The sequence below is a fragment of the Podarcis bocagei genome (assembly GCF_964188305.1).
Source record: "Podarcis bocagei genome assembly, chromosome: 8".
NCBI lineage: Eukaryota > Metazoa > Chordata > Lepidosauria > Squamata > Lacertidae > Podarcis > Podarcis bocagei.
This window is the reverse complement of record NC_138133.1, coordinates 4,529,550-4,555,102: the sequence shown is the minus strand read 5'-3', so window position 1 is coordinate 4,555,102 and position 25,553 is coordinate 4,529,550. Positions and strand designations below refer to the sequence as shown.

Genomic DNA, 25,553 nt, shown 5'->3' with positions numbered 1-25,553 from the left:
CATGAAACAGTGAGTGAGAAGGAGGGGGATGGTGAGAGCTTTGAGCATCAATTCCAGAGTCAAGATGAATAAGCTGAGTTAAAGGGTTTTTTTGTTTTTGTTTTGCAACACACACACACATTAAAAGGCCATGTGGCATAATGGCTAAGGGCTCATCCACACTTACTTTTGCTCTGCATTTCTAGGTCTGGGCTTTCCAGGTCTGTGTCCGACAGTTTTGTTTGTTTGCCCCACTGCTTTCCCTGCAAAAACCTTGCTTCTTAATGCTGAATTGGAGTAAATGGCATTCTGCGGAAAACTTGAATTGCCATTTACTCTGATTCAGCAATAAAGAGCAGATTTTCCTAGGGAAAGCAGTGGGATGACAAGGACAACAACACTTGGACATAGACCGGGAAAGTGAAGACCTGTGCCTAGAAAGTGTGGCGCAAAAGGTAAATGTGAATGAGCCCCAAGAGTCTGGATAAGGAGGCCCAGGGTTAAAATTTGCCATAAATCCACTAGATAGCTGTAATCTGTTCCAGCCTCACCATATGCAACCTGGGGGAAACAGCACTGACTTGCTCTGCAGGTCTGCTGCTGTTGCAGAATCACAACAATATAATCTAGGTGATGTGGTTTGCATGCTGTAAAGCACCACTGTGATCAAAGCTTGCCCCAAACCAGGAGCTTGCCATGTGCTTAGTTCTTTGACTCTTAACACATCTTCCTCACTGATCTCTTTCCCATTTCCTCCAATGCTGCCACGTGACTTCCATCTTAGGCTCACACAGAACTGGAAACTGAACAGTGTGAGCCAGTGTGGTGTAGTGGTTAAGAGTGGTAGTCTCGTAATCTGGGGAACCGGGTTCGCGTCTCCGCTCCTCCACCCGCAGCTGCTGGGTGACCTTGGGCCAGTCACACTTCTTTGAAGTCTCTCAGCCCCACTCACCTCACAGAGTGTTTGTTGTGAGGGAGGAAGTGAAAGGAGAATGTTAGCCGCTTTGAGACTCCTTAAAGGGAGTGAAAGGCGGGATATCAAATCCAAACTCTTCTTCAAATGACAGCAACAGCCAGGCACCATTACTTTCTTCAGTTGTGTCCTCGAAAATGCTAGAGAACATACTGCTGTAACGAACTACGTTGTGGTTAATCCACATCCGACAGAAACAATGTTGAGGATTAAACTGCAGTGATGTGCACACTTGAGTAAAACCTAGAGAACCTACTGTACTTTCAATAAACATGCATAGCAACCCACCCCATGGGATAAAGAGGCTACGATAATAGGAAGGACATTTAAGTAGAGGAGAGAGGCAGGTTTGGGTTTTAAATGCACCAGATAGTGGTCAGCAGAATAACACAATTCACCTGAGAAAGTAGAAATGGTTGATTTTCTTGGTCTGAGCAGAAGTACAAGTTGCTTGGGAAAAGTGATCGCAAGGGTCTGATCTCTGACAATAGGCGGCAGCAGATGCTTCGGTAGGAAATAAATAACATAATTTTACTATCATTTCCCCCAGAGCTTGTTATGTAGTGTTTTGTCCTCATGATTTTGAAATGTTAGGAGGATCATCTTGCATTCTTTCAGATACATGTTTAGGAGTACTCTCATTTTAACTCAAGAAAACCACCATTTTATAGTTCAAATTGGGGGAAATAAATACAATAAATGGACAAAAGTACAAAGATTCACAAAATTTTTAGGGGTATGCATACCCCTGTGTCCCCTCAGGAAAAAAACCACTGAATTATACGATTGTTACTTGTTGCTTGTTCACCTTGACTTTGGGGTTTTACCTTGCATACACAAGTGGGGTTAGGTTTTCAACCTTAATCTGCCTCCCACTGTAAAATTTAAAAATCACTGAACTGTTTCGCTCGTAATTGTTCTTTTCACATGTAAAGAAGTGATCCCATTTGTTTCCTGTGGGTTTTATCTGTGCTCCTAAGTTAAGGTCTGAGCCTCTAACTGAAAAAATGCACCCCTTATTGTTCTGAACCCCATGACAATTCCCACCTTGCTCCTGTGGGTGTGGTAATTCTTCCCAGACCCCGGGACGATGACTATCTCCTTGGCAACCTCTTTCTATCTCATTGTAAACAAAACACACAAACAGAAAAAAATATTTCTGTGCAAGTTGGGCTATTAGAAAGCATTAACTCAGCCTGGATTTAAAGTTGTGTGCTAAAGGGGGGGGGGAGAGCTCTTCATTGTGACCCTTCGGCTTGATCCCAATGCCGTTGTTTCTTCTTCCAGGTACGTATCTGCCTTGACCACCCCAGCACGCCTGTCGCCGGTTGACTTCCATTGCTCCGTATCCGCCCACATGCCCACCTTTGAGATCACTTCTCCTAATTCAGCTCATGCAGTCTCTCTGCCTCCTGCAGCATCCATTAGCTTCCAGGTGGAGGAACAGCAGCCATTGCTCCGAAGGTACCAGATCCCTTCCCAAGATATGCAAAGGTATGAGAGTTACTACCAAAGAAGGAGCTACCTGAACGAGAGCACGGGGAGTTTGCCCTCCAGCCCCTTCCGCATCACGGAGGACGACGAATATGAGACGACACACGAGTACATCTCTGTGCTAGATCAGCCAAAGAGAGCGGGCAGCAACAACAGGCGGTGGAGAAAATCGAAACTGAATGGGCACCTGTCACACAGGGGCAAAATGCTGAGAGACTCCTTTTCAGTGAGCAGCGCCTCGTACAGTGAATCTGATGAGGAGCTGGTAGCCGAGAGCACGCCTTTCCTAAGTATGAGAAACGCGGAGGCAATGGACCCCGATTCACCCCCTCTCTATCGCCTGGCCGATAGCAGGACTTACTATTCCTTCGACAGATGCAACACGCAGGGAGGGAACCAAGTGACACATAATGGCAGATCCCGCCAAGATTCAGCACCACCTTAGAGGCCACTCCGACTCTCCCTCATGCCCACTCCCATGAACACACCAGGACTGAGGAAGCGGGGAGGAATAACAGAAAAGACAAATTTTTATTTTATATATAAAAAAGAAAAAATTATGAAATGTTTTATTTTCATTTTAGCAATGATGTCTTATAATAGCTAATGGCAAAGACCTTTTTATAAGGAATCTCTATTTATACGTAACATCTTGATTTACAGCTTCTGAGAAAAGAAGAAATCAACAAAAAAAAATTAAAGAGATGGGCCAATTTTTGACTACTTACAAATCATTAAAAAAAACAAAATTCGTGGTGCCTTTTGCTGTACGCTAATGCCAGAGTCCACAATGAAAATTACGTTTAAGCATTCTTGAGATCATAAGCTTTATGTTTAGGACAACTTGTTATGGAATATTTTAATAAGCACTTTTCCATTTGAACACAAACACCCTTTTAAATTGCTTGATATCTGGATGTTGGTAATCTAGTGCTTTTAAAGTGTTGCGCACACATACACTTTCTCTTCTGTGCTCTCTCTCTCTCACACACACACACATACGTGTGTGTGCGCGCACACACACACACACACACACACACACACACACACACACACCATATGTATCAATGTTTCCATAAGTCCCTTTCCCTTTCAGGGAAAATAATATGTACTGGTAATTACGTTTTTTAATACAAGATAAGTAGGAAGTGAATAAAGCACACAGTAGCAACAGCCCTTACAATATATCACTTAGTCTAAACAGATCCATGAGCAAGGGGAAACCAGATAATCAAACAAATTAAATACTTCAAAGCAGTGTGGTTAAATAGGACTACTTCAAGAAATGCTGATTCTGAGATCTGCTTCAGCCCTGCTACTGAGCACAAGCGCTAGCTCTTCATCGGTGACTCTGAGCGTCTGCTGTCTGTTCTTCAGAGCCAAAAAGCTGCAGCCCAGATTCTGATGCTAACTTGGTCATAAAACAAACGAGGAAGGTTCAGGGGCTGTTGATGACGTGTGCACACCTATTTTAAAAGCCCAAAGTGAGCTAAGAGTCTCTTGAAGTTCATTGCCCGAGCACTAGCTGTCTCCTCCTCCTCCTTGTCACAAGTAGCGTCACCAGCATGCTGGCTCTTGCCGCTACCTCCCCCCCCCAGAAAGAAACACAATAAATGCCACTATCAGTGCGCCATGTTTTGTAAAGACAGTTGTTATTGTAACGTTCTAGCGTTTCATAATGACTTTCTTAAAAATATCTATCTATATATTTTAGCAAGCCGCACGGCATCCCATCGTGTCACTAGCAGCTCTGAGACAACTTCTTTGTACAGCTGGCAAGAAAACTCCCATGACAGAGAGAGATCCCTTCTTTCCTTTCCGTTCCTTGTGGGGCCCTCCGGTTTACATCCTAGCCTGCCTCTTTTCTTTTTCTCTTTTGACTTCTGCATGTCCTTTGCATTTCAGATACTGTAGATTGGATGCATGGAGAAGCTGTGACTGAGAAGATTAAAATACAATTGCCAGTGTATTTCTTTTAACTTTTAGCAATAAAGTACTTTAAACCCTTTGTTCCTCATCCACAACAGGGTCCAATAGAAACGCTGCTAATTTGTCATAAAGATGATTGTAAAAAACAAAACAAAAAAATTGCTCTGGATTGTCTGAATGTCAGAACTCTTGACTGTTTAACACTTGAACTTTTTTAATATTATAAATAAAAGTAAGAAATGACTACCAAGATTCTAAAATCAATTTCACAGTCAGTGGTGAGAGAGAAAATGAAAGACTGGGAGCCATTATAGGAGGTCTCAATTGGATCTAGACTAAAGATCTCTGATTTGCAATAGCAGACCTGGCCTAATCACCATCCCGTTCCTTCAATGAAATTGCTCTGACCTGGGCTGTCAAAGCCAATTCTGACTAGGGATGGAAGGATCTATCAATTTCAGATCTCTCAGTTTTTCATGTTTCCAATCCTGAATTCAGTTCTCCACAATTTGCAGGAATGTGTGAATTTTTTTTTTAAAAAACACATTTTCATTTTAGTGTGAATTTCTCCTAATAAACACATTTTATACACAATTTTGACTGTTGTACACATTTTTGCAAGCAATTCCCCTTAATAAAATGCATTTTGTTAGTGAAAACATTAATTTTAACAACAACAATAGTAATTCTGTGTATACTTTCCTGTAATATATCATAAAAAAATTAGTTGGTTGGAGAATTGCATTGCAAAATTCAGATAAGTGCAAATTTCAAAGGATTTCAGTTCACATATTGTTCCAGAAAGTGTGAATTTGAGGGTTTAGGCTTCCTACATGTACCAAATTGAATCTCCCCTCCATCCCTGGTTCTGACACACCAATAATTTGTCCCAAATTGGCATAAAGTTGCAATTGCATTAATGCTGCAATCCTGTGCAAATTTCCTCTGAAAAAAATAGCATAGGATTTGAATGCACCTGCCATTTTATTGTTTGTTCAGCCAGTTCTTTTTTAAAAAAATTAGGTTTTGCAAAATGAATAGCCTCACTTTTTATATTTTACAAATAATAAGCTTAAACTACAAAAGAAAATAAATACCCCTACTCCCTCCAACCTTCAAACATGGAAAGTCATTGTTCAAATGCCCACGTCACACAGGTAAGTATATTGATGTCTGGATAGCTGAGATGTCATGAGCCTCAGGAAGTCCATATTTCCTTTTCTGGTGTAGGTTCAGCCTTTGAACAGGAGAAAACTTACAAAAATCTATTCTCAAATCACACCCTGAATCCTGATTTTGCAATAAAATGCAGTTCTGTCTAGACTCCAATAAGGTATTGAAGCTACATTGAGTTTCATCAACAGGGAGCCTTGTTGCTCACACTGGGTAAAAGACTCAGGAGCCGGCACAGACCTCAGATGATGCTGTGCTGAAAATCATGCGTTTTGCAGGTTGGAGTACAAGGCTCGGGACCTAATGGGTAGAAGTGGGTGATCCCTATCCAGACAGTAAACTGCTGAGTGTGTTGAAATGGCAGCTATTTTGTCATAACTGCAACCAGATCCATCATGAAATTAAACGTTTGAAAGATGAGTTTTGTTTTGAGTAGCTTACTAGTGCTGCATACGCCAGCAGCAAAATGTCTGTTTGTGTCTGCTCTTCCTTGCTCTGAGCACAGAGTGCCTTTTCTTAAATCTGTGAAACGTTGGACAGCATGGAAGTGGTGCAGCCTTTAGCAGCAGGTGCAGCCCTAATAGCCATTTTTGGTTATCCCATTCCCCTTTTGACATTTTGTAAAAAGATGGAGAGGTACACTGGGGTTTATTCTAGATTTATTGAGATTTTATGCGACTTCTGCTTTCCTTTGCGTGAAACATCATATGCAGATTCATTCACCAAAGAGCCCATAAAGTTATTTTAATGTTTTCATGCATTTCTACATAGGTTTTATTACACCTACCTAATAAAACAGATTTCATATCTGGCATCTGCCTGATTTCTTTAACATATTGCCTTATTTTTTTATATAACTGCCAAGAGTCTAGTTTTCACAAAAGCTTTGTAAGCATTTTTCTTTGCTGTGATACAACAAGCACTTGCAGATGGCTTGTGCAATTAAACCAAATAAACACTTAGGAATGCCCACAACAATAAGAAGCCAGCAATTATTACATACAGAAATAAAAATGATTGCATACAGAGTCTAGCCAGGCTCCAGTAATCTCTCTCACACTCCTGAGGGGAAACGGCGCAGGTGAGCATGGCTCCTAAAACAGCCTTAGAAGAAGGCTACATTGCGGCACAGGGCGAAGGGAAGCCTGGAAGGAAAGAAGGCTGCTCCAAAAACCTGCTTGGATTTCATGGAGCCAGAGAATTGCAGAGTTGGACAGAGAGTTGGACCAGTTGCAGGACTCTCTTGGCCAACACAGAGCTTGAAGTCAAGGCTCTGAGATTACGTGTCTACCAAGAGCTGCACAACAACACCATCTCACTCCATGGGCTTTCACAGGGTGGGTGGGTGAGAGGCAGAGAGCAGTTGCCAATAGGCAGTGCAACCTTTGCTGATGTCACATGTGACTCCTTGCGCCTGGGTTTGGGACACATTCTATTACTTCAGTGGCTAGCGGGGGATGAAGTTGAGTATTTGCAGGCTGCAGAGGAGACTCTCAGTCTCCAGTATGAACATGGAACGCAATGGAGTCTGAATTTGGGAGATGGATGGCGCTGTGGTCTAATCCACAGAGCCTAGGGCTTGCCAATCAGAAGGTCGGTGGTTCGAATCCCTGCGACGGGGTGAGCTCCTGTTGCTCGGTCCCTGCTCCTGCCCACCTAGCAGTTCGAAAGAACATCAAAGTGCAAGTAGATAAATAGGTACCACTCCGGTGGGAAGGTAAACAGCATTTCCGTGTGCTGCTCTGGATCGCCAGAAGCGGTTTAGTCATGCTGGCCACATGTAAAGCGAGATGAGCGCCGCAACCCCAGAGTCGGCCATGACTGGACCTAACGGTCAGGGGTCCCTTTACAATATGTAAGCTACCATATTTTTCCGTGTATAAGTTTAAAATTGGGGGTTGTCTTATACACGGAATGTTGCAATTAAATATATAAATAAATACATGCCATCATCCATATCCTCCCCCCCCCCCAGACTCCCCTCACTATTGGCCTCACGACAAACCCTGGTCTGGTACTCCCCCCCCAGCAGCCCCCACTCCAGACATTGTTCCTTCCACCCTGTTCCCTCAGCCGCCCCCTGGCTACCCAGACCCCCCCATTCCCCAAGCGCACTCACTCAGGCAGCTCTGGCAGTCACAGCTCCTTGATCAGCGTTTGCATCTGCCGCGCTCATGGAATAAATACGGTACATACCGTAAATACTGGGACAAAAGTGCAACACACAGGCAGGAGAGATGGAGCTGCAGCTAATGTGGAGTTACACTGATCTGACAGGGGCAGCCGCCATTACACAGCTTGCCTCACTGTTTAAATATATGGTACTAAATATACAGGTGTTTTGAATATTTAATAAAATATTAAAGTTGTTCTGTTTGGTGTTTAAAATATTTATTTCTTAATTTGGGACTCAAAAAATACAGGCTGTCTTACACATGGGGGCATCGTATACACAGAAAAATACAGTATTTCCGGGGGGGGGCAGTTTATGAATGTTTGCCAAGATTTGTTGTTGTTGTTACTTGTGACATTAGCCATTGTGGGAGGAAGGCCTGAATAGTCCCAGCTTTTCATTCTCATCATCCATTCTGAGTTTGTTGGAGTCACATTAGATATGGCAGTTGCCTTTTATAGAGAGAACATAACTAACAGCTCACCAAGTCTCATGAGCAATGAGGGGGTGGGCAATTCAGTTAATCCCCCACACACACTCCTTGTTTTTCCTCCGCCACTCTCCCTCCATCCTCACATTTCTCAGGAAGCCTAGAGCCTCCGTCAGAACAAAGGGAAGGGAAGGGGGTGAATAGCTTAGCAGAGTTCTTGGGCAAACTTGTACATGGTTGTAGCTTCAGCCAGACAGCCCCTAAATGGCTAACAGACATTTTCATTCTATCTCTTTTCACATCTCTGACATGATGTGTGAGATGCCCAGATAATTGTTTGTTCCTGCAATTGTGGGTTTTCCCCCTTTGGGTGCTCTGGGGGAGCAATGTAATTGGCTTGTCCCACTGGCTCAGCAGGTGTTCACTTGTGGGTGCCTAGATGGGTGTGTAAGGAGCTCCAGTTTCCTTGGTGCCAGGAAGTCTGGGGAAAAGGGCTTGCAGTAAGATGACTTTCCAGGGCCCTGCAGCTAGCCAAGACCAAGAAAGCACACCTTTTTCCCAGGATGGAAGAGAGGGTAGGAAAAGTGGGTGCATTTTGGACTCGCAGCTGTCCATGGAGGCGCAGGTCAATTCTGTGTCCAGGGCAGCTGTTTACCAGCTCCACCTGGTACGCAGGCTGAGACCCTCCCTGCCCGCGGACTGTCTTGCCAGAGTGGTGCATCCTCTGGTTATCTCCCACTTGGACTACTGCAATGCACTCTACGTGGGGCTACCTTTGAAGGTGACCCAGAAACTACAACTAATCCAGAATGTGGCAGCTAGACTAGTGACTGAGAGCGGCCGCCGAGACCACATAACACCAGTCTTGAAAGACCTACATTGGCTCCCAGGATGTTTCCGAGCACAATTCAAAGTGTTGGTGCTGACCTTTAAAGCCCTAAATGGCCTTGGCCCAGTATACCTGAAGGAGCATCTCCACCCCCATCATTCTGCCCAGACACTGAGGTCCAGCGCCGAGGGCCTTCTGGAGGTTCCCTCACTGCGAGAAGCCAAGTTACAGGAAACCAGGCAGAGGGCCTTCTCGGTGGTGGCACCCGTCCTGTGGAATGCCCTCCCACCAGATATCAAAGAGGACAACAACTACCAGACTTTTAGAAGACATCTGAAGGCAGCCCTGTTTAGGGAAGCTTTTAATGTTTGATGCATTACTGTATTTTAATATTTTGTTGGAAGCCGCCCAGAGTGGCTGGGGAAGCCCAGCCAGATGGGCGGGGTATAAATAAATAATAATAATTAATAATTACTACTACTACAACCAAACTGCGGAAGGCAGTGGAGGACAGGAGTGTCTGGCATGCTCTGGTCCATGGGGTCACGAAGGGTCGGACATGACTAAACAACTAAACAACAACAATAATAATAAAGAATCTAAGAAGGAAGAAATGTTCATGTGATGGTAGTCAGGGAAAAGTGGGAATTCAGTGGGAATTCAGTGGTCAAGGTCATGACCAGATGGAATCTGAGTTTGTGCTATCTTGGGAGCCTGAGAATTTGGGTAAGAAAACTAAAGTTGGAGGGTCTTCCCAACCCTAACCCTAAGTAATAGTAGTAATAATCATTTATTACCCGCTATGGGAGGAGGGTATATGATAGTGTTCTTGTACATATTTGTAACTTGCACCAGCCTGTTGTTCTTTCTAAACTCTGAAGTGGGGATGAAATACCCGGAAAACTGTTTCAACAATCCACATCTCTTTGCAGGCTAAATGGAAAGGAATGATCCAGGTGACTCTTTCTGGGCTGGGGTTCCTCAGCCCACCCGAAAGAAAGAAATGTGCAGTTTCCTCCACTGTGGATAATCTCTCTCTCTCTGTGTGTGGGTATCGTTTCTGCTGAGTTGTTGAAAGTCATCAGAAAGAGGACCAGGTAGAGCTTTGGATTAATCCATTTTATTAACAGGTTCATCATCATTTGTACATGATTCTTAGTTCATCATTTCAAATAAAACTATCAAACTGTACAAAAACAAAGAGATTTAAAAAGGGGGTGGCAAAACAGGATGGTGGCTTCCCCAGTGGTACGAAACATGGAAACTCAATAATTTATAAATTCTCAAAAGCTGTGAGAATCCAAACAAATCTCTTTATTATCTTCATCTTAAAAAGCTGCAAAAATAGAAACTGTAAATTACTGTAATTAGCAGCCACAAGATCCTTTAAAACTGGAACTTGATTAACTGTGAGCATGTCTAGAAAAGAAGATGAAAATGAGTCAATCAGTAAATAAAGTGCTGAAGGCCTTGAAAACGCAGCGGAGTCACTTCTACCACAGCAAGAAAGGAAGAGAAGCACAACATCCCATTGAGCGAGTATATTTATGCTTACAGCAAAATGGAATATGTACAGCTATCTGTGATGAGCAGCTTGGCCCCCCACCCTCCCCACGCATGTCGCTTAGCTTGCAGTTGCCTGGATGCCCATGAAGCAGAAGCAGAAAGGAAGGGGCAGAGGAGAAGAAGCAGGAGAGAATTCCCTATTTAGGGTGGCTGAGAGCACAGCAAGAGCAGAGCCTGCACTGCAGCACAGCCAGCTGGGATTCAGTTACAGAAGAGAAAAAGAAATGTCCATTAAGCTACTAAATGTTCAAAACGTTACTTAGCACTGCTAAGATCCCTGTATAGCAAAGTTATTTTCTTCCTGTCCATGTTTTGGGCACTCTTACCTTTACAAGGTTATATATTGGACACCAAGTTTTAAAACTGTACGTACATTTTGGCAGTAGAGCAGATAATCTAGTTATTGCAATACATGGGCCACTCATTGAGTTCTGGTGATAGCATTTGATTTTACATGTACACTGTTCACCCAGTTACCTGTAGAAATGCTGCCCATTGATTCTTTTTATCTGCTGTCCTAGTATTTATTGACTTGTATATTGTAAGGACTGTGGCGCTGCAGCACCACTGGTAGTAGTTAAAGTAGTTAAAGGAACAGATTTGGTCGTGTCTCCATGTTGCTACAGCACTGCAGCAGTTGCTCAGTGGAAAATCCAGCTGTTTACAAGGAAACACAGCTGGCAAAAGAACGTCCCAATCCTTGTATGGAAAACTTGTCCATTTATTGCATGCACAGTAAAGGGAAATGTCGACAGTGATAACCAGTGCAGACAGTCTATGATCCTGGAATACTTAAGCACCAGAAGAGAAGCTTCTTTGAATTCTTTCTGCTGTAGTATTTGCATTATGTACTTAATGCACACCCAAGAAACTATTGTGCTCATAAGTTTCAGTTGAGGAGGACAAGATACCACTTTCTGGTTACTTTAACCTATTGGTTACCTGACGTGTTCTGGTCTGTCATGTCTTTCTCTGCTTTGCTGTTTACCACAGGCAACTGCCCTTGGCTAATGGAAGGGCTGGAGTAAGTCTTCCTCAAGGAGATGTCTTCAGCTTCCATTGTGAAGAGGTTGGCTTCTATTTTTTCCAGATCATCTGTCCCGGCCTTTATCTTCGCACACAGAAGATTGATATATGTCTCATAGCGGCTTTTCTGTGAAGGACAATGAAACAGACCAAAAAGCCTGAGAGAGAAAGTCAGGAATGACCAGAACAATAGATAGAGAGACAAGTGCTGGGGATTTCTGTTTGTGACCAGGAGGATGTGCTTGCTTGAAGGACGGGTAAGCTGTCAGTAAGGGAGTGACTACAGGACCCTAATCTGGTTCATCACATCACATGAATTGACATATAAATCTTCTCCATCCCACATTTATCTGAATAATTTTTGGGAAACTTCTTTAAAAATCCACATAAATTTAATTTTTTTTAAAAAAAGAAAGTTAAAGGAGGTGGTTTAAGAGTTCTCTCTCTTCCCTGTTCCCCTTTCTTCTTCCTTTTTACACCTACCAGCCCTGGTTTCTGCCACAGCAACTCCCTGAGAGCAAGGACACAGCATGTCCCATCATGCGCAGGAGGAATTGCAGTGCGTTTTCCAACACATGCAGCAGCAGCAGGAGCAGCATGCAAGCTTCTTCAATGGTATGGAAGGACTAGTGATGGGGGGGAATGGCTTCCAGCTTGAGCTTCCATTAGTGTACTTTAGAAGTGGACATACTCTTATGTGCATATTTTCTATCAAAATATGCATTTTGTAATACATTTTGGTACATTTTTGAACTGAGCTTTTTAAAGTCTGGATCCATGCCAGGATTAGTCCAGGAAGGGTGGATCAGATCCCTTCATCTTGAAACACACAAATACTTAATTCCTCAAGCATCATTACATGCACTTGGGCTCCTGGCCAATGAATTTTGTGAGGACAGAGAAGGTGTACCTGTTTTGGACAAGCCAAAAACAAAGAATGGCAGAAGTTCAGAAAACCCAATAAAATACAACTTCAGCAGAAGACCTACTGAGAATGGATAACACCTTGAGCTCATGCATTGTGCAGAAATCACATGGGCAGGCGCTATGCCCTGAATGCCTCACTTCAGGTGGATAATAACTTTGTTTATCTCAACAGTTTGAGGACCTTCTTAAACATCCTATACTCATATCAACAAAGAACCTTATTTATAGTGTTTTACAGGTATAAAGCTACTTGGGAGACGTGCAATTAAGTCTAATCAGGATAATTACACAGGGAACTGAGTCTTTTGACTGCCGGGAAGATATTGTAGGCCCTGAGAGAGAGAGATATACTTAGAGGTTTGCTTTGCGTGCTTCATTTCTGAACCAGGAAATCATGTTTAGGGCCCTACAAAAATATGTTCCCTGGGAGAGCATCCCAGGTATTGCTCATGCCCCATCTGAGGGCAGAAAGAGGAAGTCAGACCTTAGAGAGGAAGATCTGGCCCAAGTGAGTTCCCCACCACCACCACTGCAAAACCTTCTGTTCCCATTGCTTCACTGATGCTGGAGCTCAGACATTTGTAGAGCCTGACAAGGGTGTGGCAGGGACCTATCTAGTCCTCCAACACGCCCCCAAACCAGCGGGGAGACTATGCAAGCCGACAGGGTGCATTTCTCACCCATTGTTTCCAGTGGGTAGAATGATGGAAAGTCCCTAGGAATGTATATGTGACCCTGCAATTCCACTTCAACCCTGGTGTCATGAGCCCTGTAGGACACTGGAACTGGTGACTCATTTGCCTCCAGTTCTCCCTCCTGCTGTCTGGTTGGACTGCTCCCTAAAAGTCTTTAAACAGAAAGAGATTATGAGCTCACCCATGCTTCCCCAGTCATTCTCTCCAGGTTTACCCTATCTTTGTCCCACAGATCATTTGTCACCTGGAAAGCCTCACCTCAAATATTAAGTAATGCTCTTTCAGGCGATATTCTTCAGCCTCTTTGGACTTGAGGCCTTTCACTACCGGGTGTAGTTTATGCTCCGTTAACTCATCTGCAACTTGCCTCATTTTATTCTCATGAGACTGCAGCTGCTCCTCCTGGATGGCGAGGAGGAAGAGAGACTGAGTCAAATTCTTGTATACAAATACAAAGGGATTTACCAGAATTCAGAATTCAAAAAGGGGAAAAGAGAGGACCCAACGAGTGTGGTGGAGTCTTCTTCTTTGGAGGTCTTTAAGCAGAGGCTTGACAACCATATGTCAGGAGTGCTCTGATGGTGTTTCCTGCTTGGCAGGGGGTTGGACTCGATGGCCCTTGTGGTCTCTTCCAACTCTATGATTCTATGATTCAGACTTTGCACTTTTTCTGGAGACATATAGTTGGAACAGACCTGGCCAGAGCCACACATGCCTTTGTTAAAAAGTTACAATTGGATTCTCTCTTCAACTGTCTTTGAAGAGTGACCAGATGCAAACTGCTCCAGCTGAATTCTTTTATTGTGCTAATGAGTGGATCATGTGACCACATCATTACATTGACTTCATATGTCCGTTTCCAGCACAATTCAAAGTGACCGTTGTTACCTTTGAAGCCCTGAATGGTTTGGGATCATTGTAGGCTGCCCGCCCACCCAGGTCCTCAGGCTTTTCTATATCCTGCCACCAGCAAGGGTTCAGTTAGTGAGTACATATCAGATGGACCTCTCTGCAGTGGTTTCTGGACTCCCTGCCCCAGGGGTTCTACCTGGCCTGCTCTGTGAGGCAAGAACTTTTATTTCAACAAAGCCCATGGGCTTAGCTGGTTTCTGGGTGATCTCTCAAACTGGATTCTTTCTTCTGCTCATTTTAGATTGTGTTGTGATGTATTTTTAATTGTGTTGATTGTATGCCACCTTAATGCTGCAGAAATATTTTTGGAAATATTAGATATGGATTTAGAATGAATATTTAAATGAAGAAATAACATAAACAAACATGGTGGAATGTAATGGGTGGTCTATCACCACTAGCAAGGTGACCCTAATGTCAAAGTTGCCACAAGGGCATCATTCTAAAGGTGAAAGAGTAGCTGTGGGAAGATCCTGTCTCCCTCTTGTGGGGGAGCCGTTTTGGAGGACTTGGAGAGGAAGCAAGAATGACACCACATGCCTCTTCCCTTTAACAAGAGTGGACAAATGTGGCAGACAGGTCAGGAAGGGTGAGGACCGAGGGCAGGCAGTTTGTTTTATCCCAGATTGCAATCTTGCTTCATTCTACCACTATTAGTGTGTGTGATCCTCAATGACTGTGCTAATGTCGTGAAGAAATTAAGAAAAAATGGGCCAAGATGAAGACTTATGCATACATTCAGCACTTAGTTGGATGGCTTTCTGCCATATATGTACATACACACGCTTTTTCCTTTTTCATTTTACCTGACACAGCTTGGTTGTTGAAGATGGCAAGAGAGGACGGCAGAATTTTTTCATGGAGCAAATAGCAGCTGGAAATGCAGGGGCAGAAAAAATGGCAGCCACCAGGTTTATTCTCAGAATCCAGGACAGCATTTCTCCTTTGCTTCTGTGGAGACCAGGCAGGGTTGAAGGAAGAGGACCATTACACACAAGAGCAGGAGAGGCAGGATGCAGTGGCGTAGCGTGGGTTGTCAGCACCCGGGGCAAGGCAACTAATTTGCGCCCCCTAACCCGTGGATTTGCGCCCCCTAACCCGTGGATTTGCGCCCCCTAACCCTAACCCCCAGGTGTTGCGCCCGGTGCGGCCGGCCCCCCCTGCACCCCCCACGCTATGCCACTGGCAGGATGTGTCAGAAGTGGGGAGGGAGAGAGACAGAGGACACACATGCCAATATGATAAAAGTGAAGGGAGACTCAATACATTTTTCTTCCCACTAAGCAGCCTTTCTGAACTGCTGGGTGTGTATTGAAGCCTTTGCTAATGACTTGAGATCCAAACAGTCTGGGACCAGATTATCTGAAAGAATGCCTGATTCAATACAGACCTGCCTACCCACTTTAATTGTAGCAGAGGAGGTTCTCTGGTTATCCCGCTTCCTGTGGGAATCCATTACATGACCACCAGGAAGAGGGTCTTCTCTGCATCCACTTTGTGAATTTAAGGTAAATTAAGGGGGTTGGAAGCCCAGGTGCAGTTTCCAAAATAGGGACCCCCCTTCTCCCCAGAAGGAAGGCATGAAATAAGGTGCCATACAAAAGTCTTGTGGTATCTTAAAGATTAACATGTTTACAATGGCATAAGCTTTCTCCTCGGTCACCCCTGTTTTTGCACCAAGGGGTTAGGTTAAACCTTCCCGTTTCATCTAACCATGTCATAGAGATGTAAACCAGAGAAGAACCTTCATCCAGAATCAATCATTTCTTGGTTTACATGGCTAGTGGAATGCTTGGTAGACAGTTGCTAGTGCCAGTTAAGTAGCCACATCTGCAGGAGGCCTCAGAATAGGGATATAGACTGCTTGCGTCTTCTGAAGGCAATTGCCATAGCTGTACGCAAAATAGTTGGCCATGGGTCTTAGAATACAGAGGCAAAACCAAGAGAGCCCTTCCACAGCCAATAGTACATGGGGGGGGGGGCTTATTTGGAGGTGGTCAGATCTTTCACTATTGGAGGGTGAGGTGGGAGACACATATCTGAGAAAGGAATAGAAAGAGATAGATCACACCCATATCTTATTATTCCAAAGAACTCAGTACCTTACACAGTTTCCCCAGAAGCTTACAAGGCCATACCTGCTTAGCTTCTGCAGTAAAACAGAGACATGTTCCTTCAGGTAATAAGGAGCTATAATGCCAACTAAGCAGTGATGTCCTGTTTTCTAATTCTGTCTTTAATAAGAAACACAATGAGACAAGGTACTTATGAATGAGCCCCCTTGAGATGAGGACTTTCGTAACGTCCCCCATGATGTGGAGAATGGCTGGGCAATCTGCACTTGGCCAGGTGAAAGGACAAGAGTAATTTCTCATGGGTTCTGTTGGAACACTTACGGCGCTTGGAAGAGGAACACTCTCCAGTCTGCAGTCTTCAGCTTCAGCACATTGGATTTTTTGCTATAATCGGAGGCTTTTGTGGCTAAGGCATGGTGAATCCGGATGGCATTCTTTAGATCTACTTCAGAAAGATCTTTGTCAGGTTTGTATTCATCCTGTGAAGGAGAAGAGAGATAACCGTAATAGCAACTCAGATAGAATCATGCTGGGAGGGACTTACTAGGTTTCCAAAACTGTTCCAGGCAGGTGTTTATCCAGTGTCTCCTTAAACACACACACATACACATCTCAAATGAAGAAAATAAAAGACAGAAGAGATTAATCAAATGCCACCCACTAGTTGGCAATATTAGTCTCAGGGGAAAGGGTAGAAGGAACAGTGGCTTTGATTCAAAGAACCATGCGTGGCATGAGTGTGTTAGCACTGCTCTGTGAATTATTGCTCTAGAATAACGTTTGTGCTATGTTGCATCTTGAGTTGCATCATATTATTAGAAACATGAAGCATGACACAGGTTGTAGTGTTTAAGGGTGTGGTGTATTTAGGCAAGTGAAGAGCGATGGGGTCGGGACCCATGTTGTTATATAAAATCAATGTGGTGTTGCAGAGAGAAAACGCGGGTGGCTGTGTACTGCGGATTTAGTAGACGCGATGATCAACGTTTTGCCCGACACATGAGCAGCCAGTTGCATCAGTGCCAGAAATACACAAATTCTCTGTTAGCCAAGAGTTAGGAGTATGACTTCACTGAAATGTGCACCACACAGGACAAATCCTTTTCCTTCAATAAACTTTATTGTTACAGACCAGTGAATAATTGTGCTCTATACAAATGGAAGTAGCTTTTGTGACGCAGCTCTCCTGTTTGACACCCCCTAGTGCCATTGACATCAGTGCCTGTGTCCACGCACACACTTGCTCTTCTCCTCCTCTGTCGTGTTCCAGGGGACTCTCGCCTGGCCCTGACACATGGCGGTCCAGGAGGTTCTGTACCAACCCCTGGTGCACTGATCCATGACCCTCTCTCACTCTGCATGGGCTCTTCGTCAACGCCAGCCATTTCCCTCGTGGTGGTTGTGGCAGCTTCTTACATGGGTTCTCCCCCACAAAAGTTAACTGGTGTTTTCCTTCGACCCCTCAGCTCCTGTCCTCAATTGTGCATAGATCCACTAATATTCAGAAGTCCAGTCCACATAGCCTTGTGCACTTGTATGGTTGTTTGATGCAGTTGGTGAACTCCTGGCAAATGGACCTCATCATGCTAATGTTCTTCTCAATCTGCCTTTTTCTGGGCCCACACATCCATAATGATATGTGGGTGGTGTTGGGCATCTTTCAGCAGGTGGGCAGCGCATGCTGTATGCCTCAAGGGATGGCAAGGGATGCTTCTGGTGGTGATGACACATAGACATTTCTTGTCCTCCTATTATTGGTGGTTACACCTAAGGCAGAAAGAATAATAGAAAAGATCAAACATGACACAGCCAGCTGGCATCCATACATTTTCTGAAATACATATACACTTACAAAATTCATCTACACAAACAGCCCACTTATATGGTGATTCTCAGGTACAATGTGCTGATAACTTACATTTCATCAAACAGGTTGTCCGTTCAGAGAAGTCCTTGAAGTCTTTGCGGTCATGCCTAAAGTTTGAGGTGTCTTATCTGTGCATTGAATGACAGAAATATATCTGTAATACTCAGTACATAGATCAAGGAAATTATGCTAAATAGAAAACAATTAAAGCCAACCAACCATCAGATGAATAATTGTCATTATGCCATTAAGAGGAACTCCCACTGCAAAGTTTTTGCCAGGCTTCTGGAAAGAAAGTGTAGTACACACACAGAGTATGCAATTACTTGTAGAAATACACACTGTCATATTAATAGATGGTTGTTAAGCACTGCTAGAGAAAACTGACACCTGACCTCTCTGAAGGCCAGCCAGAGGATCCCTTCCACAGTAATCTCTGAGAAATGGGGAGAAAAGCGTGAATCCAGGCAAAATTAAAGCAGAAACAGTTGAAAGCATTTCCCAGTCATAAGTGATGTTTTCCACATGGTGGAAATGTGTAATGGTGTCAAAGAAATAATGGAGGATTTTTTAAATCACTTGATAAGGATTCTAAGCTATTCTATGAAATTCTGTAGGGCAGAATAATAAAGTAGTAGACTCTTATATTTTAGTCCTTTATATGTTTGCAAAAACGTAGAGATAATCAGTACCACCCAAAATTAAAGAATAGGTTGATAAATTGTTGGACTTTGCAGCAATGGCTAAGTTGACACATTTCCTTGGATTTTGGGAAGGAGAAGAAAGACAAGACAATAGCTTGTTTAGATTGCAAAAAAATATTAAATATAATGAAAGATGGGTTAATATAAAATATGAGTTATGGTTTTTGCCATGTTCTAATAATAATTAATTACTATAGCAAATAATGTAGCTTAAGATATAATAGGTATGCTGGCTTCTGCAGAGAATTCTTATTAACTATAAATGTAATATCAATTTGGGCTGTTTTTAAAAGAAATCCCATCTACCATGAGTGATTAATGTTTATGCGAACCTCTAAAAGAGTGGATCTACTTTTTATCTGCAGTAGTGAGCCAGTGTGGTGTAGTGGTTAAGAGCGGTAGTCTTGTAATCTGGGGAACCGGGTTCGCGTCTCCGCTCCTCCACATGCAGCTGCTGGGTGACCTTGGGCCAGTCACACTTCTTTGAAGTCTCTCAGCCCCGCTCACCTCACAGAGTGTTTGTTGTGGGGGAGGAAGGGAAAGGAGATTGTTAGCCGCTTTGAGACTCCTGAAGGGGAGTGAAAGGCGGGATATCAAATCCAAACTCTTCTTCTTCTTCTTCTTCTAGTACAGTATTTGTAAAACATATTTAACACATATGTGAAAAGTGTTCAGTTGGTTTTTTCCAGCTATCTTTGTTTTCAGGTTGTTCATAAATGTGCTGTTATGAAATTGTACAGACTTTAATTTTATATATTGGGGTTTCCATTTCCAGCTGTGAACTTGTAGAGTTGTTTCCCTGAGCTCTCCAAAGCCCCCCCTCAAATTGGAGATAATGGGGGATAGCAGGGAATAGTCTCCCTCTTAATGCCTCTGATGAAATTTGTTCTGTCCCATTTCTGCAATAGTGTGTGTGTGTGTGTGTGTGTGTGTGTGTGTGTGTGTGTGTGTATTAGCAACAACTGTGGTGCTTTTATCCCCTGCTCCCCAATATCCTTTAAAGAGATAAAAGCTGCTTGAAGCATCAAACAAGTGTGAATTGCATGTGTGCACTTTGAAAACTCTGGTCCCAAGAGCCTCTGAGTCATCGTGAGATGGGGGAATGATGTGCTGACTTGCACTGTACAGGGGGGAAGAGACTGCCTCATACACCTACGGCAGCAGTCATCTTCTTTGTGTGTACCATGCAAAGCATGTCCGACTCATTATCCAAATCACATGATTCATGGGAATTAGACATGTTGTGTGGAGGGCAGATATTTTTCCTTCAGGAAGTACTTTGTTGCAGGGATGTTGCATTTTGCCAGCATTTTCTAACTGAGGAATATAATTGTGTAAGTCTCACAGGGACCTACTGTATGGTGCCGAAGGCATCAATAGTAGTGTCGTTTTCCCAAAATGCCTGAATCAATTAAAACTTTTTTGCTAATGATTATTTTAATCTCTTTTAAAAGTCATCTCTCCTCTGCTGTGATGGGAGTTTAAATTAAATATTGTGACACTTAAGACTGAAAGCATATGTCTAATCTTTTAAACCAAGCACGACACACATGAATGACAACAGCCTCTCCCCATTTGGGTGAGCTTTCCTTTACATTACTTTCAGTTCTCTGAAGGATGTGGGCTTTCCCTCTTCAGTGATGAAGCACCAGTTTTGCAAGGTTCCAGCCTAGCTTTCAGAAAAGATACCTCGCAGCACTCAGGCAGGGGGATACAGGGGGCTGAGAAGGCTTGCAAACAGCAGCAACCGCCGGGTTGCTGGAAGGAAGTGGTAGAGAGCAAAGAAGAAGAGAAATAATGGCTGCTCTGCTGAAGATAAGTGATCAGCCTGGTGCCCTCCCTGAAAATCAGCTGCGTCCTTTAATTCTTCATTTTAAGTGCACAAAAACATTCAAAAGAAACACTTTTGGAAGGGTCCATTTTCCTATGACATCTGCTATCTCATCCCCCCACAAAGGGAAAAAGGCTTACCTTAGAAAATAGGGTCAAGGTAGCAAGTGCCATAGGGCCCCATCAAAGATGGAATGGCCTACTGCCCCCACCCTTGAGAAGTGAGCGACGCTCTCCATGCAAATTCCCCAGGATCCCCAACGGCAAGAGATATTGCCATTGCTGCTGCCTGGTAGCGTCACTTGCTTAACTTTCTTCTGGAAAGGAAGACAGACCTGGCAAGCTACTTCATCTTCTCAGAGGCTTCCCCACAACCTGGCCTGTCTCCCCCTTCACCAAGGAGACTTTTTCTCTTGGAATGGAACAGAAGGCATCAGAGAACTCAGGAATATGAGCAGAACCGAGGTGGGGGAGCCCTTCACAGCAAGCTGTGCCCACTTTGTTTTTTGCCACAGTCCACCTTCACCCACCCTTTATTGTCACAAGTATCTGGCTCATAATCTTGCAAAACAGGATGCTGGAGTAGACGGGGCCCTCAGTCTACTCCAATATATGCTGAATTCATTATTTATGGTGTTTGTTTTAAGCAAAAATCCTCGCACTGTAGAGAGTTAACTTGGTGGGATCTTAGAGAACTCTCAGAGTATTAAACATACCTTTTGCAAATACAAGATGGTTCCTTTAAGAACAGCATAAAACTTCTTCCACCCTCTTCTTCCTCTGGGAGCTGAAAAACATATAATTCTGTTGATTACAACGTTAATACGAGACATCACAGCAGATCCACAGAAATACAATTTTTGAACTAATCCACAAAAGACTGCAATTATGATGGGGCGAGGGGGGTAATACAGTGAAGTGATTATCAATAGAAATGGGAGAGAAACTTAATCTAGTTCACATTTAAAACGGAATTTAATATATTTGCACTTTCTGAAACAACGTGAGAGAACAAAACACACTTAGCTGACTTTTGTGGTGCAGTTCTCTCAACCACCAGTGTTGAGGAAAATGAAAATTATGGCAGATGAAGTTGATGGACTACATGGAACTGGCGGAAATGACTGGCAGAATCCGAGACCAGGGAGAAGAGTCGGTGGAAGAAGATTGGAAAAAGTTTAAAGACTATCTACAGAAATATTGTAAAATTAATGAATGCTAGAAAAAATGTTGGAATGAAGTTATATGGCTTTAGTAGAAATATTATAAGGAATTAAGTACAGATAGGTTAATAGAGCATTAAAGGAAAAAATAAGGTTAGAATGAGTTAAGATAATTATAGGATAGAAAACAGGAAGATGGAAAGGAATTGCTGAAATAATTAACAGAAATGGAATACAAAAAGGGAGGTGTGAGGAGGTTGTGGAAATAAGTAAATGAAAGATGGGATAATAAAATTGTTTGATTTATCTTATTGTCTTTGTCTTGTTTTGTTGATTTGATGTGTTGTATTGTATTGGGTTGTTTTTTTCTTTTTAGTGTTTAAGTTTTTGGAAAAATAATAAATATTATTTTTAAAAAAAGGAAAATGAAAATTAGGCAAAAGTATGCATAAAAGCAAACATAGTGTAAATAACATAAAAATGCATTATATTAGGAGAAATTATGTCAAACTGCATAAAAATACATTGGTTAAAATAAAAATCCATGCTAAAATGCTGAAGAAATATCATGATTTTTTAAAAACACACACAAATCGCTGCAGAAACATGAGGCATTTTAAGGAAAACTGCCATCATCAGCCTTGGCAAAGGTCTTCCCATTAGTTCATTTGTGGCCTGTTTATGCGCATAAGGACCTGTTTATTTCACACCCAGCAATGGTATGAGAGTCACTTTCCTATGGCTTCTTCTCATGCTACTCCAGGAACACTGGTGGGAATGGTGGGGAGGAATTCCAGTAATTGCTTCCACCTAAGCATTGTCTCATCCAGAGAGAGCAGCATTTACATTGCAAGGAACCATACAAACAAATCCCAAAGTTACCAGTATGGTGTAAGGAGAAGCCATGGAGAAGGGACTCCCATGCTATCACCAGTAGCTAAAACAACCCCGGGAAAATATGAAGGGTGATGCGTCCCATGCTTCCTTGTTGTAGCCCATGCGGGCATCAGTGAAAAGCCAGACTCTCTCCTTGAGCACAACCATTTCAACAAGCGTTTCTGCCACTCTGCTGCGCATCTCTCGCCCTTGTCGCTGGACCCCCTTCAATACGTACTTCTCTTCCCATCCATGTCCGCGTGGGTTTTCCGAGTGAGGATGCCATGCTTGTAGGTTACAGCGTTCTGGGCCTGGGGGACATCCAGGAATGGATTGCTGCCATCAACTATCCTTGCCATTTTCTTTGTGCTGGCACCAAATTTATCATCCACCAGTTCTGACAAAGACTTTCTGAGCTCATCTTCATCACTTGGAAATAAAGCGAAATAGAGAAGTTAAGCAAACTAAGACTGAGATGGGGGGGGTTCCCTTTGAAAATGGGTGGGTGGGTGAGCAGGAAGCAGTGTGTGTTTGGAAGGGGGGGGAGAAGTCTCTATTGGCATTAATGGCTGTTGCTCTGAAGTCATCACTTATGTCTCTACCCACTCTACCTCCATCATTCAGCCCGGACACTAAGGTCCAGCTCCAATGGCTTTCTGGCAGTTCCCTCAATGTGGGAAGTGAGGTTACAGGGAACCAGGCAGAGGACCCTGTGGAACACCCTCCTATCAGAAGTCAAGGAATAATATCAACTATCTGACATTTAGAAGGCATCTGAAGGCAGCCATGGAGAGGGAAGCGTGGTGTGTTACTGTTGTTCCCTGTTTAGAGAAGTTTTCAATGTTTGATGTTTTTATCGTACAATATTGGCCTGGATATAAGCCACACTTTCCCCCCAAATTCCAATTGTGAAAAGTTAAAGTGCGGCTTATATTTGCAACCTTATGGTATTGCTGCTGAAACAGATGCCCACGAGGGCTGTTGGGGGTGCGGGACAACGGCGCCCGTCCCAACTGCATCTCCAACCCTCCCCCAAGCCGCCGTAAGGAAGGGGGAAGGGGGGAAGGCCGTCAGCAAAACAGCCCAGGAGTGCGGGGCAATGGCACACAGCCTGCCTGCCGCTCCCAGTCATCCCCAGGTGCCAGCTTGGGGTGGTAGTGCCAGGAGTGCCGGGAGGCAGTAGTGTTGGGAGGCGGGCGCACAGTGTGCTCAGAACCGAGCGCCAGCCACCCCCGCCCCTGCACCCTGTTCAGGACAGTAGTGCCAGGAGGGGGCCGCACCCGCAAATAAGCCTTGAATTTTAAAGGTGTGGCTTATTTGTGGGTGCGTCTTATATTCGGGCCAATACGGTATTTTTTATATTCTGTTGCGAGCCACCGAGAGTGGCTGGGGAAACCCAGCCAGATGGGTGGGGTATAAATAAGTTGTTGTTGTTGTTGTTGTAATTTGTTGGAAGCTGCCCAGAGTGGCTGGGGCACCCTAAGATGGGCAGGAAATTAACAACAACAACTTGGGAAATGACTCCTGTCTCTTAGGAGACAGGACAAATGTTCTCCATCTGTTTGCACATCAGCTGCAATCCAAAACTACACCCAGAAAAAGTATTAGTAAAGGTAAAGAGACCCCTGACCATTAGGTCCAGTTGTGACTGACTCTGGGGTTGCGGCGCTCATCTCGCTTTATTGGCCAAAGGAGCCGGCGTACAGCTTCCGGGTCATGTGGCCAGCATGACTAAGCCGCTTCTGGCGAACCAGAGCAGCACACGGAAACGGCGTTTACCTTCCCGCTGGAGTGGTACCTATTTATCTACTTGCACTTTGATGTGCTTTTGAACTGCTAGGTTGGCAGGAGCAGGGACCGAACAACGGGAGCTCACCCTGTTGCGGGGATTCGAACCTCCGACCTTCTGATTGGCAAGCCCTAGGCTCTGTGGTTTAACCCACAGTGCCACCCCGCGTCCCTCCAGAAAAAGTACTGCTAGGGGGCAAAAGCCAACCATCTCCATGGGTCCCTTGAGGCAAGAATCTGCCCCATGGTGGTGGGGTTTTGCTCCCCAACAATGGCTTTGCTTTTCTGGGCACAACCTCAGAAAGCAGCCCTTGGTAAGCCCTCACTATGTCAGTGTGGACATGACTAGGGGGTTGTATTCAAAGTAGCTATCTCTCAGTGAAACTGTGGTTTCTATCGAATTTCACATTTCTTGTTGAGCCGATGTGACTAGGAATCACTAGGGAGACCAAACTGTAGTAATAATAATAATAATAAAATATTTAGCCATCAAAAGATTACTAAATACATAGACTGTGTCTTTGATCTACAGGTGCAGGTTCTCTTTAGACAAACATGGGTTTCACTTGGGTTTCAATTAAAAGGATGAGCAAAACAAAGCTCATTTCAGGTGTCTTGTCAGATAAAGAAATGCTTTGTAAAACATTATCATCATCATCATCATCATCATCATCATCATTCTTTAATCCTCCCCCTCCCCCACCCCTACCCTGAGAGGGAGGGGTTTTTTGCCCTTGGGACAGAGGGACTGGTGGGAAAGGGAGAGTAATTTTGAGTGTTTCTATCCAAAACTAAAAACAAAACAGAAATCTAACAAGGATTATAAAGCAAACAGGAAAGAGTTTGAAAAATCCCAATTAATTTTCAAGGTAAGTTGGAGGGGGCTTGCACAGCTCTATTTAAAAATGTAGTGCTCAGTCTGACTCAATTCCTCTCTGCAACTTTTTATCACTTGGAGAAGTGGGGTTGCATTCACACTATAGTTCTACAAAGATTCAGGAACAGTAAGGTTGTGTGGAGGAGGGTTTGCTGGCCTCTTCCATGTCTGTGCTCCTTAGCTGCTGAGACGAACAGCAGCAGCCTCCTCAAGAGAAAGCGCTGCAACAGAAGTATATCTTATGGTTAATGCACATATTGTGTACTA

The 25,553-nt window shown here is 43.7% G+C and overlaps 2 protein-coding genes and 1 long non-coding RNA gene across 7 annotated transcripts in view; 1 reads left to right on the top strand and 2 right to left on the bottom strand.

The window, feature by feature from the left end:
- Window positions 1-6,325, top strand: part of NRG2 (neuregulin 2) — a 146,381-nt gene extending 140,056 nt beyond the window's left edge. For 3 of the 5 annotated variants that reach the window (XM_081206349.1, XM_081206347.1, XM_081206348.1), the window contains one exon: window positions 2,240-6,325. In XM_081206349.1, coding sequence (XP_081062475.1) covers window positions 2,240-2,891 — 652 coding nt within the window. In that variant the 3' untranslated portion in view covers window positions 2,892-6,325. The remainder of the gene's footprint in view (window positions 1-2,239) is intronic. The other 2 variants (XM_081206350.1, XM_081206351.1) reach the window with 1 other exon arrangement.
- A 3,755-nt stretch (window positions 6,326-10,080) lies between these two features.
- Window positions 10,081-25,553, bottom strand: part of PSD2 (pleckstrin and Sec7 domain containing 2) — a 54,571-nt gene continuing 39,098 nt past the window's right edge. The window contains exons 10-15 of the mRNA XM_081206253.1: window positions 22,860-23,050; window positions 21,299-21,369; window positions 16,503-16,660; window positions 14,913-15,057; window positions 13,453-13,596; window positions 10,081-11,699 (exon numbers count right to left, since the gene is read on the bottom strand). Of these exons, the coding sequence (XP_081062379.1) occupies window positions 11,478-11,699; window positions 13,453-13,596; window positions 14,913-15,057; window positions 16,503-16,660; window positions 21,299-21,369; window positions 22,860-23,050 (931 nt within the window). The 3' untranslated portion in view covers window positions 10,081-11,477. The remainder of the gene's footprint in view (window positions 11,700-13,452; window positions 13,597-14,912; window positions 15,058-16,502; window positions 16,661-21,298; window positions 21,370-22,859; window positions 23,051-25,553) is intronic.
- On the bottom strand, window positions 16,667-19,115 carry LOC308594008. The gene is made up of 3 exons (XR_014011217.1): window positions 18,268-19,115; window positions 18,100-18,176; window positions 16,667-17,948 (listed from the first exon to the last, which is right to left on the bottom strand). It is a non-coding gene; the product is annotated as an uncharacterized lncRNA (long non-coding RNA).